General features: G+C 35.8%; 1 protein-coding gene across 1 annotated transcript; it reads left to right on the forward strand.

Annotated features, from left to right (window-relative positions):
* Positions 1 to 388: 388 nt before the first annotated feature.
* Positions 389 to 15,418, forward strand: LOC117332337 (suppressor of tumorigenicity 14 protein homolog). Its single transcript, XM_033891223.1, is given in 19 exon segments — positions 389 to 446; positions 1,843 to 2,029; positions 2,621 to 2,808; positions 3,134 to 3,253; positions 3,902 to 4,024; positions 4,274 to 4,410; positions 4,922 to 5,027; positions 6,002 to 6,127; positions 6,928 to 7,332; positions 8,851 to 8,910; positions 8,913 to 9,013; positions 10,257 to 10,305; positions 10,308 to 10,454; positions 10,777 to 10,898; positions 11,395 to 11,585; positions 13,492 to 13,751; positions 14,518 to 14,663; positions 14,915 to 14,999; positions 15,295 to 15,418. Coding segments are annotated over 19 exon segments (2,694 nt in total). The 3' UTR covers positions 15,378 to 15,418.
* Positions 15,419 to 15,959: the final 541 nt, after the last annotated feature.

Raw genomic sequence — 15,959 nt, forward strand, 5'->3', positions numbered from 1 at the left:
TCCATGACGTAAATGTCATTATCACCTTATATTGATTCCTTGCACCTATTTGTGGCCATGTTTTTGGCTTTTTCTTCTTTTTTGATTACACTTTATTGTCACTTATTCTTATATTTGTACTCTTCATATTTTGGAGGAAATAAAGAAATGAATGAATGAATGAATGAATGAATGAATACGTATGGATGATATTTTCCATGCACCATACACATCTTTAAGCAATGTCTGAGTTATTCCCATCGTAAGATTGTAGCTTAGAAGGCAGGACAGATGAATTTGTACTGGAATTCGGAAGTTTGTTGACCAAACCTCTTCGTGTGACGTCTACAGATATGAGTTATCTTACCGACATCACAATATAACTTGGATTTCTAACAAGACTGTCAACATGGCGGTGACAGTCCTGTTGCTGTGTTTTGGTCTTATGGTTTCGGACAGTTACGGAGGTAACATATCTTCTCTCGTTAGATAATCGACGCTTCAAGTCTATATTTTTATATCATATATATAGAAACTCGTGTGTAGAGGCCGGGATAACCAATGTACTTTAACACTAAGTATGTATGTATTATAGGATCCGAAATGAGGGTGGAAAATAATTTCTCGGTTGACAAATTATATTTTCCGGTTTTATTTGATGCGAGTCAGATGTGACCCATGGAACATAGCCATGTTTACCCAATTCTGTACACTGAGATCTACTGTAGATTAAAGTACACGTTGATTCATAAAACAACATGTTTATCATACAAATAAAATTTAAAACATTACCATATTTTAACAAAAATAAAACACAAGTAAGATGTAAATAACATCAGTAACTGAGGGACACGAAAACAACATGTAAATCATTGTTTCCAAGGTGTTCCTAAATCTTTTTTTTATGTCGCCTCCACGAAGGTATGAAGTTGATAGACATTGTTTGCTGTGTTCGTGCTATTGGTAATTTATTGGTTTATAACAAGGGTGAGAAAGCACTTCACTCATCATCACAACAACACAATCATCCGTTATGCTTTCAACAAGCATGTTCTAAATGTCAATAATACATTATGAAAATTTACATAAATTATACCAGTAAATGTACAGGTTTTACGTAACTCTTATTAGCCTCAAATATATATCGGATAAGTTTGCGAAGATCACTGATATCATCAACACTTAGTAAGCTAAAAAGTTTATACATTGAAAATTTCGCAAGTTATATGGTTTTATGTATTTGAATATGATATGATAATTCCTGTCATCTAAACGTAAAATGATATGCGTCTTCTTCATTCATTTGCATGTTTGATCGCTATCTAAGTGTGTCAGGGTTAGACCAATGACACGGTGAGGAATTACAGGACCGTCTGTTCGGTTACACGACACAAATATATGACCTTCACAGGCATTCTTAGCTGCTTCAGTCACGCTAATAAATATTAAATTAGATAAATATACACACGTTTTTACATACCCTATATAATTTTAGCCAACCAATTATGACTCTAATCACCTGTCTTAAAATTTACATGTTTAAGAGTTGCTATTGACGATTTATAGAAGATTATTTGTGAAGTTTACAATGGCACATTTTAAGACTCACCGTTTGATCACCAAATATTCCCCACCCATCATCATTGAATCCCTCAAGAATGTATACTTTCCATTGAATTTATATCCCTTAAGAATGTTACTTCCATTAAATTCGTATCCCTTAAGAATGTATGGTTCCATCATATATCCCTTATAGTCCCAGATGTTTTATGAAATGGAAAAAAAAGCAATAATAGTTATGAAGTTGGGACGCCATGATCATTTAATAAATTGTTGTTGAATTTCCTTTTGTGTATGTTTTAGATTCTGGCCATTCTGGTTGTGGCGGACCTGCCCAACTAACACATAACCACGGACATTTCTCGTCGACCAGAAACGCGTCAGTGACATTGTACGAAAATGATATCCAGTGTCATTGGAGGATCCACTCTACATCCGGAAAAATTATCCGGCTCCGGGCTCTGTCTTTTGATTTAGAAGATGATAACGAGTACGTTGTTTCTCTTCTGTCCATTCATTAAGGGAATGCGACTTTTAATCTGTAAACGAAACAGACCATTTTGATTATAAATATCTCTGACAACAGTTTCTATTCTTTTACATTTCATTAGAATAACACCATTGAATTTGACTTTGTTCATTATTCATTAAACACAATGCTATTGCTTAGTGATATGTAGAACATGTTGTAATTGCCTACATTGGACTGTGTTTTTAAATTTGCATTCACTACGATTGTATTTACATAAATGTTATTTCAGCATTCCCTTTATATATGTACGAGTGATTGTCTTGGAAAGTTTACCAGGGATGTAATCAAAAGCTAAGGTTATATTGATCAACATATTTTGACTGTGTTAACCGTAATTCACTGTATAATAATATATTGGTAGATATCATAATTTTGTTAATTAGAGCACTCGACGTTTATAGATAGCTAAAACAGATGATACCTTTCTCCTCGGACTGATACATGTATCTCGTGGATGTTTTTAAATGATTTCGTCGTCTCTTCCTTTGGTGCATATCTTCATATAATTCTATAAAACAGATAGAACAATATAATTGTTGTCTCCCCCAGGTGCGACAATGATTACTTAGCCGTATACGACGGGAAGAACACACGATCCAATCTCATTGGGAAGTTCTGTGGTAACGCCAGCGTGGAGCTCATATCATCCCACCGATACCTGTCCCTGTTTTTTGTAACCAACAGTCACAGACAATCTACAGGATTCAAATTCACCTACGACTTCGTACAAGCGTCAAGTAAGATTTAACTAAGAAAGCCAATCCTGATGACATACATATTATTCAATTAATTCATAAAAAATCAGACTATTTCTGAATGATTTTCTCATCTACAATGTACTTTAAAATATAGTTTATTTAAAAAACAGGACATAATTATTGACACGTAAGGAGAATTGTGATTCTAACTCAAAGTCAATCACAAGGATAAACAAACCAATTGTTTTATAGATAACACCTTATATATATATCTAATTCAATGAAGCTAGCTGTAATACAGCCTGAATATTGTCTGAACCCTACAAATTAATAATAATGGTTTGATGTGTTCATCTTCACGTAGCTGGATGTGGAGGGAACTTTTACAGATGTGCTAACAACCGGTGTGTCCCCAAACTTGGAATCTGTGACGGACACAACCAGTGTGGCGATGCCAGCGACGAAGAAAACTGTGCTGCATCCGGTACGTAACTTGAACGCTCTACCGCAGCATTCCCCCACCATGTTCTTATAAATGTACCAGATAGAAATAATATTGAACTAGACATGTATCTATTGTAAACGGAAACGACTAACGGACTCTCTTGGTAAATGCTTATACAACGATCCTACAACAAGTTTTGACATTATTAGATCTGTTGTAAATCAGGGTGTGTTATATGGGAGCGAACTGTGGAACAGGTATACAAATAAATATGTTGAAGATTTAGGACTCGTGTATATATATGCGTATTGGATAATCGAAAAGGTCTTTAACTTCATTAACCACTAAATGTTTAGGAGCTTTCAATATCTGGAGCGAGGTAAACATTTAAAAAAGTTATTTTGGAACAAGTTCTCTCTAGGAAGGACTCAGTTTGTGTGGAGGTAATTGTTTATTATAAGATTTTATCAGTTCATGTTCGGAGAACTATTTGATGGACAAATAGGATTTATTCCAGATTTATTTATCATTATGAAGAAGTTAAACACAGAATCTTTCATAATTGAATTTTTAGCAAATATATTTGTACCGCAAAATCATGCTGGAAGCGCTTTTTAACGTTTCGGCCATTTTGGTATGACATTGCAATGACATCATTACGTCAAGATTTATGACGTAATGTTACAGGTGCCTGTAGCGGTACAGAGTACGAGTGCCCAGACAACACGTGTATCCCAAAAGAATGGGTGTGTGACGGCAGTAACGACTGTGGCGATTTGGCGGACGAGGACAACTGTGGAAAACAAACAGGTACTGAACAAATATCTCGAAAAAATATCTGGAATTGTGTAAATGAATGCAATCCTGCATGTACTTAGTAATTTGAAGTTTCCAATTGAAACTGGGCGGTGGCAATATACATATGTATTTCAAAATCATATAGAAAATATGTATCTGATGATAAGATAAAGTTGAAAATGTGTATGCTTTTCTGTTTTCTTGTAAAAAATGATGACAAGAAATTCGCGGAAAAAGTATGTTTATTTTTTTTCTATTTAGGATTGTCTGGCTGTAGGAGTAGCGCATGGCAAAATGGTACTTCCGGTTCCTTCAGCAGTATGGACTACACTGGACCAATCTCGGAGTATGAAAATGATACCGAATGTCATTGGGATATCAATGTTCCTGATGGCAAGGTAAGTAGCAAGATGCTGGGAACGTGTAATCACTGCTGAATATTGTGTGACATACTCCATCCTAGTTCAGCTCTAAATGTTGGTTAGGTTGCACCATAGAGTGTCTAGACAAGGTATTAGAAGTATTTCCAAAGGTAAGTTATCCTTTTCAAACTACAGTGTACATGTATAATGTCCGCAAAAGAATTTCTAATGAGGCCACGTGTTAAAAAATATATGCGATTTGTCAATGAGTGACCTTAAAGTAAGTTGATGAAAAATAATATTAAAAATAATCAAGCATATTAAATACTTATAGTATAGCTGATACCCAGAAACTGACGGACAATCCATTGAGAGCGCTCGTCACACACTGGTGAGGCCATGCTTTGTGATTTAGAAGCTTGTTTTTATATAGGGTCCACGATCAAACAGAATAAGATACCGGCAAAGTAATTGCTTTCTTGAAAGAGAAAAAAATCTTACACAAAATTATAGTTAAAATAATATAATAAAATTATATATCTGGTAGTTTATCAGGTTGACATTTGACCCCGACTTTGAGATCGAGGAGGGCCATGCTGTTTGCGACACCGACCGACTTACTATATTTAATGGCAAAGACCATTCCCTTATAGGTAAGTCCTAACAGCTGTCGTGGCACACATAAATATAGACAAACATATATCAGATTTAGTCACGGATACTGACTCGACCGAGGTCAAGGTCGCTGTTTTTTGTTTGTTATTCAAGTATACCGACTGAGATCGAAGTCGGGGTTTGTAATTTATAAAAGTATATTGACCGATATTCATTGCTCTTTGTCCTTCTTTATATAATTATTTGAAAAATAAGACGAATTCTATTCACGGTTTGTTCTATTTTAATGTGACCTTGACCTTAAGCACTTGATGAATATCCGTTGTTAACCTTTCATAAATACTGGAATTAAAGATTTTGAAATTGTCTGGGAAAACTAACGTGTCGACATTTATTCAGAAACAATAAATAAATAAATTCCGGTGACTTTAAGTCAAATTCCCGTGACATTTAAGTCATGTTCCAATGAACTTTAAGTCAAATTCAAGTGACCATTAAGTAAACGTATTTCATATTAAACTGGATGAAATATATTGTTTTAAATAGTTGACATGCGACACGATCCAGAATATAATCCGTGTGTTTTACCAAGGCGTCTGCTTCTGGTTGATATTTATAGAAACAATAGTATCCCCCACTCTTACTTTATCAATAGTTGATATTAATCGGAGTAGAGGCTAATATTGTTTCTATTACTAAGCAATACTAACCAGAAGTAGACGCCTGTGGTTAACTATAATGATGTTTATCTTGTTTTTATGTGTTCATGATATTGTTCTTGGAATAAATATATTTTTCTAGATAAGATTGAAATTAAATGGTTTATAGATAATAGAATAGATAACTTTGGTCACTGAACACCGATTAATACATATTTTGGTCTGGTGACCCCGTTATCATAAATAGTTATTTCCTAGATATTTTCCGTTTTTTTTAATAGTTTTATATTGTTGTTGTCTACTTAAGTTGAAATATTACAAAACCCATGATGGTCCTTTACTTCAAATGACAGATGAATACTGTGGAATGACCGCTCCTGATCCAATCATCATCCCGAATGACCACGCACTAGTCAAGTTCTTCTCAGACGAAGAGTCGAGTTACAAGGGATTTATGATACATTGGGAAGCGGTAGACGGTATGTACAATAGAATACATTTATTTTATAATTTATTGACAGTTGTTGTTGTTCATCATGATTATTCGAAAATCTAACTACGAGTCGATGGCGGAGGGGAACAATAAAATCTATAGATTTTACAGATGACGCAGATGTAAATCAGGCGAATGAGTCAATTATCTTGTTTCACGTGTATTTTAATTAATTCAATATTGCACAGATACATGTGAGAATGTTTTTATCATACATGAATTCATCACCGAGATATTAATCGCACGTGCAATTTCACATGTGCCATAAGATAGTTGATTGATATCGAGTTATGTGATATTTGTTTTTTTACTCGTTATGTTGATTGATATCGAGTTATGTGATATTTGTTTTTTTACTCGTTATGTGATATTTGTTTTTTTACTCGTTAGGTGTGGCTAGCGATAAAACTAGGTTGATGTTATCGTATCAATAATTTCAAAATATATTTTCTGCATACCGTCAAGCGTATTTCTCTTTCATTCTGCTTTCATCGTTAATTTTAGATTTAACTTACTGTAAATAGACATGTTCTAGCGGTTGGACGTTTTGCGGTAATCAAGGAATAATGGTCACAAATGTATCATAGTGCCTATCTTGAATTTTGAATTTAAAAAAAAAAAAAAAATTACCTTGGTCAAAATATCTTGAATTTTGAGTCGCCAGCATAAACATTCCCATTGGCTATTTTCGGGTTCGCTGTTTGCTATAAAAAGGAACTACAAGAAAGAGATTAATAAGTAATTGATTTATAAAACGATAAACAGTTTTGTTGGTCTTTTTGGTAGCCGCTGGCCTGCCTACTGAAGTGAAACACGATACTGGTCCCCATGGGTGTGACCAGTGGATTAACTACACGGGCCCGGGGATAATACAAACTCCCAACTTTGGACCCGGGAACAACTACCCGGACAATACCACTTGTATTTGGAGAATATTTGGTCCTGAAGGTTACGTTATCAAGGTACATTTTGACGACTTTGGGGTGGAAAGCTCTTTTCTGTGTAAATTCGATAGTGTCCGAATTTACGATGGTCCTAGTACTGAGGACGATCTTCTGGCTACCATCTGTGGACGAAGACTGCCCAGAGATGAGTGGTCGAAATCAAATAACATGATGATTGCCTTCTACGCCGACAGGGTCTACAATGCGCAAGGAGTCAATGCGACATATGAGGCCGTCAAAGTGGTGTGTAAGTATTCCATCGTCTCTGGTACAGGTTGATAACATCAAAAGAAAGTGGTGTGTAAGTATGCTATCGTCTCGAGTACAGGTTGATAACATCAAATCAAAGTGTCGTACTACACGGCTGACATTGTGTCGCCAGAGACATAATAAGTATATTGTTATTCATTTTAGTGTTCGGTTATCAACGAACTCGAGCGCCATTGTAACATCGCCTGTTCATTTTCATTTCAACATATTTTATTGACAAACAATTGGGCTGAACATCGGACTTAATCCTATATCAAAGTTCTCTCCATAGCATAGTACATTTATTACAAATAATACGTATCCGATTATTAGTTAAGAATGGAAGTATAGGGTATATATATATATAGAGAGAGAGTGAGTATTTTCAAATAATATATAATGATAATCTTATGTGGGAGTACTCGGTTACTACGTAGGACAAGTGTTAAATAAGAGAGCTTCCGAGTATAATGTCCATTTGGTTACTACCAGTACTTTTCTACTCATGTGTCGATCAACCATGTATCTTCCTACTGCATATAAAGTAGTACCATATAAGAATTTAAAATAAAAGTTACAGTCATCTAATGCTTGTTACGCCCAGATTAGATTATCAATTGAGATTGTTATTAGCAAGGAGATGAATAAATTCTTATACATAACTAGCTAGTCACCATATCTCGCTCAATTTAATACCGTGTAAGGCACGTAAGAAATATAATGGTACTAATTTATGACAAAAATAATAATCGCATAATGAATGTTCACATATTGAGGAATAGAATCAGTTTTTCTCTCTCTAAAAGTGGTTATATATATTCATCATTATAAATGGTAGAATGATAAAAGGAAATACATATTACTCAGGAAAGGTACATACAGGGTTGCTTTGTATATAATATATATACATGTATATTGATAATATTATTAAATAGATGTGTCCATAAATTGAATATATGTATATATATATATTACAAAGTATGAGATAGTTTGCACTAATACATAGTGACATGTATATATGTATTACCTGATACTTTGTATTAATATTATTCAAATAGTGAATATTGATTATAGACATATAGTGACAGTATACATGTATTTTATTATTGATATTTCTATTGTAGGCAATCAAAAATATTTGACACTGAACATAGCCTGTTTAGTATTAGAAAAAGATGTTTATTTCTACCAGTGATTATTAACTATCTTTGCGACTGAATTTTCGAACTTTCGAAAACGTCTTTATCCTTTGTTTAGCAAAGAGTGCAAAAATTCATCAAGGCTGGGGTATTTGACTCTTTGTTTGACAAAGGAAACATACGTTTTCGAAAGCTCGAAAGCAATATGTGTATTTCAAAATTGAGATATTGGATTTCCAAGATTACACAGCACTAATACTGCCTTAGTTTACTAACATTCAGACATAAATATTACACAGTACTAAAAATATGTTTTTACACTAGTTAACACTCCCACACGATAATTACCCACTTCTGACAACGTCTTTGTATACTAGCTAACCCTCAGTCACACGAGTCGGCCTGTACCAAGAAAGTTACACTGAGAGGTGACCACGGCACTCTGACCTCTACGACGGGGTTACTGAATACCCTAACGACTTATTGTGCCGCTGGACGATTGTTGCTCCCGCTGGCAAAGTCATCACACTAACCTTTAATGTGAGTACCCGGAATCACCTTATGACGGAAGTGCAATCGTATTGGAAAATGAGAGAGTAGATAATGCGACTGTAAGGAGAACAAAGAGGATATTCATATCATATTGCGATTCTTTAATTGAGTGTGTTAGAATCTTTTCTTGGCATTTTCTACACATATATCCTGAATACCGGGTCGTTTGTATATATATATTAGGTAGATACTTTGATTAGTGATATCACGATGCCGACAATTAAAGCCCCTCTATTTTTTTGCTTATAAATATAGAACTTAATCAAGCTAAACTTCATATTTCCTAATGGATTTTTCTTCATTTAATTATCGGCGAATGATTCAAATTTGTAATCAACCTCTAAAAATAGAATGTGAACCAACTCATGCGCGCCGAGTTACGCACCCAGTTTGTCAAACAGAAAAGCATGGGTTTGTTTATCAATTGCCGAAAAGTTTCATTGCCTGTTCATGTTGGCTTTTCACGTTTAACCTTTTTTTTGTCTAACAGACTCACATCTACTCTGTAAGTTGTAGATGATGCTTGCCATTTGTCCGCTCATTTTCTTTGCCTTCGCGGCAGCAACAAGTACATCTGATCGATTTTAGGCTCCTGATGCGTCAATTGCTTTGATCGCCAGTCCACCATTGGTTTAGGACATTTTCCACAGCTCATTTACATATAGGGAGCGGAGCACAGCATTACAGATTCCCCGTTATCTGTGGGTAGTTTCCCGGTTTTAATTACAATGATGAAAAACTACGGTATTGATTCTCACATTATTTCATCAGACTTGAAACTTTCAATGTCCTCTCATTACGGGATGTTATACAGGATTTTCTGTAGCTTTATTGGGTAAGTAGCCGTGTGATAATGCCTCGTTCTGAGTAGCCATGTGATAATGCCACGTTGACTATGACGCTGCACTGAAGAACAACAACGTGACGTCATGGTCTCAACAAAATGGCCGTCTGCACATCACAGCTTTAAAGTAATTTTCTGAAAATCAGGTGGCTTTTATTTAGTTGCGATATTTTTGCAAAACCTTAGGTTGCAATTTAAGGGTATGGGGAATTCGTTTCAATTCACGTTTTTTCCCCCAAAATTACGGAATGTCATGATGCTGGATAGGAGACAATTGCGATAGTAAAGTATCGGATAACCTTCATCTCTCTAAGCCCGATGGCCTTCATGAATGTTCATCTTCCTTGACCCTATGCTTATCATCAACTCCATATTCATATTTTTCAGTCATTTGAGACGGAGGACGACGAAGATTGCCAGTATGATTTCCTTCGCATTACGGCGATACAAATAGACGTTTGTGTGGATTTGTTTACCCAGAATACATCACGAGCCACGGACGTAATATGGACATCCGGTTTGTGACGGATGAAATCATCGGTGGATTCGGGTTCAATATAACTTATGACATCCACGATCCAATACGTAAGTGCCATTTCTTTATTTCAATAGCACAATTTAAGATGGCCACGGAACGAAAAGGTATCTGCCTCTTCTTTTGAAACACCGAGTTACAATTACAACTGTGTGCATACGTCTACTTATTAATGGATAAATGAGCCGACTGCTGCATCAAACAGGGACGGTGACGTTTATAATAAACCACTCCTCCTACAACCATAATATGACATCGACAAATATAATATAAAATGTTCAACGAATCATTGGTTACGAAAGTCCAAAATTAGCATAATTATGTCCTCTTTGAGGGGTTTCAGTGGAGATAAATTTGTGTTTCATTTCCCAGCCGATTGTCCCCATGCCGACGACTTCCGGTGTAATGACAACTCGTGTATACGTGCCAATCAAGTATGTAACGGTCAAAATGACTGTCCAGGAGGGACAGAGGAAATTGTATGCGGTGAGTGGGTTTTGGTGCGCGCGCGTGATTTTTTAAGAAAAATATAATAGTTTACTGTTTGTTGCAATAGGAACGAATCTCCAATTTTGTCAGAGCCAAGGTCTTGTATAAGATTGTACAGCATAACTTTGCTATCTTAGAAGCAAAATTATGTTGTCTGAAGATGTCGTCTCAGTACTCGCAAATATCAAAACTGATTATGTATTGATGACTTTCTGTAAGATCCTATATAATATTCAATTTCATAAGTTAGTGATCAATTATTGGCGACTCATCATTGGTGATCCATCATTTGCGCCTCTCGTACTTAAGTCTGATAATTTGAAATCAACATAATGGCATGTCACTAATGTTTTTATCGGAAATGTCACATATTATCGCAGGCTTTGGTTCACACATTTCCAAATGTTGAATTGGTGGTTTCCATTACACAGTATGAGTTTCGATATTAAGAATGTTTCTATCATATAAGACATCTTTATTTATTATTCGCTTCTATTACAGGGATATGTCCCCACGTGCGGAATCCCTGTCATTACGCCATCTACTGGCAACACGAAAGTTGTCGGCGGGAAGGTGGCTATCCCAAGCAGTTTACCTTGGCAGGTGTCTCTCAGGTTTTTAAGTTCTCACATGTGTGGAGGGACACTGATTGCCCCACAGTGGATAGCTACAGCGTCTCATTGCTTTAAGGAGTACGTCACTTCTTTGCTGTATTTGTAGTGTGGTGTCCTTAACGGGAGTATTAACAAAGATCACCTGTATGTCATTATAAATAGTATTAAGGTTCGAATGATCAGTTCTATATTCTGTCGGCGTGCAAATGATAGTGTCTTTGTATGTTACGTCAGAGATTATAGCAGGTTTGTCGATACCCTGTCGACGTAAAAATGATAGTGTCTTTGTATGTTACGTCGGAGAGTATAGCAGGTTTTGCAATACTCTGTCGGCGTAAAAATGATAGTGTCTTTGTATGTTACGTCGGAGAGTATAGCCGGTTTGTCGATACTCTGTCGGCGTAAAAATGATAGTGTCTTTGTATGTTACGTCGGAGAGTATAGCCGGTTTGTCGATACTCTGTCGGCGTAAAAATGATTGTGTCTTTGTATGTTACGTCAGAGAGTATAGCAGGTTTGTCGATACCCTGTCGACGTAAAAATGATAGTGTCTTTGTATGTTACGTCGGAGAGTATAGCAGGTTTTGCAATACTCTGTCGGCGTAAAAATGATAGTGTCTTTGTATGTTACGTCGGAGAGTATAGCCCGTTTGTCGATACTCTGTCGGCGTAAAAATGATAGTGTCTTTGTATGTTACGTCAGAGAGTATAGCCGGTTTGTCGATACCCTGTCGACGTACAAATGATAGTGTCTTTGTATGTTACGTCGGAGAGTATAGCAGGTTTGACGATACTCTGTCGACGTACAAATGATTGTGTCTGTGTATGTTACGTCGGGGAGTATAACATGTTCGTCGATAGATAGATGAGTGTATACTAGGTCTTTAAAGCGTCTGTGTTTTTGTTTAAACATTTCACGATGTTTCAATGAAAAACGTTTTTGTTTATGGAAAAAAAATCGATGTTGTTTACTCTTATTGCAGAAAATCTTAAGTTACCTAAGTTACATAATCTTAAGTTACCTTAACGACAAAAATAGATAACAAGGATTTATGTAACACGACCAATGAATGGAAATTCATTGGCTTTGACACGAAAATCCTTACATAAACCATAATTTTCAACCTGAAGAAAATGTTAAGAAATTAGTAAGGTTAGTAAACAATGGTAACCATAGTAAAATAGTAACACTGATAACAACGAGACAATACTAAACTTTGAGACAAAACGGTAGTTAACTTCGAGACAATGGTACATGTAGCCTTTCAAACAATGATTACCTTAACGACAATGATAACCTTCGAGAGACAATAGTAACCTTCGAGACAATGGTGATTTTTTAAGCAATATTAACGACAATGGTAACCTTCGAGACAAGAGTTACATTAGTGACAATAGTAGACTTTGAGCCTTAACCTTAATGAAAATATTCAATGATTTGTCGTGTTTTGCTCTAGAATGTTGAGTACTCCAAATAGACCAAGAGAGAGACTATTCGAGGACATGCAAATAACTCATTTTCAGAAAAGAATATTTTCCTTAATGAGTGTAAAGTATTCTGGATATTCACTAAGTTACTAAACTTTACTGCACCTGTACCCATACTTCAGAGTGATAAATCTGACCGAATGTAGCGGTTAACCCTTTACAGACAGCAATGGTTCATTAAGGCCAGCGATGTAATATACAGATAACATGAAAACAACTGATATTGTGGTGAAGTTGTCTGATATGAAAGGGATTGATATTGTGGTGAAGTTGTCTGATGAAGATTGGTATTGTGAAGTCACATGAAAGCAACTGTGGTATTGTGAAGATGTCTTACTTGAGAGTTAATGTGATATTGTGGTAAAGTTGTCTTACTTGAAATTAACTTTGATATCGTGGTGAAGTTGTCTAATTTGAACGCGACTGATATTGTCGAGAAGTTGTTTCACACGAAATCTAACGATATTGTGATGAAGTTGTCTTTATTTATTTGCAGCAATAGAAATCCCAAGAACTGGAAAATTTACGCGGGCAAACAGCGCGAGAAGAAGAATGATCCACACCAACAGCTGAGAGACGTAGTCAAAATACTCATGAACGACCAGTTTAACCCCACAACTATGGACAACGACATTACACTGCTGAAGGTGGACCCGCCATTTACGATCAATGATTTTGTCAGTGTTGCCTGCTTACCGACAGAAGAAGCTCCGGACGGAAAGGAATGCATGTCGTCTGGATGGGGAGATACCAAGGGTAAGGTCACGTCACTGTCCGGGTCTATTCTTTTACCAACACGTAGCGAATTATTTGAGTTGTTCGATTCTAATTTTAATTAAATGTTAGTACCTTACTGATTTAAGACATTGTCTGCAAAGTTTTGAAACAGCATAATTGCATCTTTTCGCTGTTTATTATTTTTGTTGAAAATATTTCCCCAGACATGTAAACATTGGCAGGCAGCCGAGGTTGGGGCCTTGGGATCAGCCTTCCCCACGCCACACAAACACCATATATCCCAACTCAAAAACATTCTGTTGTCAAATGCAAATTTATCAAATATAACGTTAACAAATCAAATAGTGAATACGATCGTTGATTTGTTTTCGATGATAACAAATAATTTTCAAGTGTTATCATTTTCATGCATGCATACATACAAGACAAACGAGAAAACATGCACCGAGACATACACATACTCACACCTTTACACATATACTCATCAAACCTTTACACACATACTCACCTTTACACACATACCCACACCTTAACACACATACTAACACCTTTACATACTCACACCTTTACACACATACCCACACCTTTACACACATACTCACACCTTTACACACATATCCACACCTTTACACACATACCCACACCTTTACACACATACCCACACTTTACACACATACCCACACCTTTACACACATACTCACACCTTTACACACATACTCAAACCTTTACACACATACTCAAACATACATGTATACATATGATCGTTACATATGTCCATTGTTAGGCACTGGCGGAGAAGGTTTTCTAAAACAAGTGACAGTCCCGGTGGTGAATTTACAAAAATGTAACGGATCTGACCTGCTGGATGGAGAGGTCACAGCCAACATGATCTGTGCAGGCTTCGACTCCGGTGGTCACGATACATGTCAGGTAATATTTCCTGGATGGTTTATAAAAACACTCCGACGATCTTGATACAGAAAATAAAATAATGTATAATGATATATCTAGTACGATACTAAATGGATTTCTATGCTATCAACTACAATGAGAATCGTTAATGAATAGTAGACGCCTACCCTCCCGGAGCACCTGGTCTTATTATCACTTTCTACATTTAAATCTAAATTCGTCTACATGTCGGGTTATGCTTTTCTTGACTGGCTAAATGTCTGAATCAGGGTGACAGTGGAGGACCATTCATCTGTAAACTAAGCGGGAAATGGCAGCTGGAAGGAATTGTATCATGGGGATATGGGTGTGCAGGTAAGAAATATTGACCATAATATATATTCCTAGATTTTTACTTTGTTTTTTGTTTTAAGATATTTCATTGGTCTGCTCTGATTCACAAACACAATTAGAACAGCTAGAAACTGTCATTTATAGTTGATCAACAATATCAAACTTTCTATACTTTCATACTACTGATATGTTGAGATCTTCTGTAATGAAGTATGGTCAATTGCATTTAAAATGTTAACTATTTCTGTCCTTAACTTCTAATAATATAGTGGGGTTTTCTGCTTTTGTTTTTTTTCAATTGTGTAATATTTTTCAGAACCTAACTCACCAGGAGTATACGTACGTGTAAATAACTATATACCTTGGCTTCTACAAAACGTTGGATCACATTCTCCATAAATGTATTTTGTGTATTTCATAATTAATGTATGTATATCCAAATCAACCCACATTAAATACGCATTTTTCATCAAATGCTTTTGTGTTATTATTACATCAAATACAAGAAGACATAAGTACCGACAAAGAAAATAGGAAAAGCAATTCATTTACTTCATCAATTTGTCCAAAGTATCTGGAAGTATCTGAGGTTGGTCTTAGATTGGTATGTGAAGTATGTGATCTGTTAATCCCCCACCGAAAACTGTGTCCGAGCTCTATCTGACATATTGACACTTCATACCGGAAGTAGGTCACTTTGATTTACCTTGTGACCTTTGACATACACCATGGAAAAATGTCTGTGACTCTATCTCCCACCTGCAGAAAAACAACCTTCGAAGCCAAACAACAATTCACAAAATGATGCCCTCTTTTGAAATTTTACATTTATGGAGGGAAAGAAATCCTGATGTTAAAAGATATACGTTCAAAGGTCCCGGTAAAAAACAGGCTAGACTAGATTACATTTTGGTATCTCCTGATTTAAGTCCACTTATACTTATAATATATAAATTAAGCTATAGGTCTGATCATTCTCCA

The sequence above is a fragment of the Pecten maximus genome, chromosome 8 (genome assembly GCF_902652985.1).
Source record: "Pecten maximus chromosome 8, xPecMax1.1, whole genome shotgun sequence".
Classification (NCBI taxonomy): Eukaryota; Metazoa; Mollusca; class Bivalvia; order Pectinida; family Pectinidae; genus Pecten; species Pecten maximus.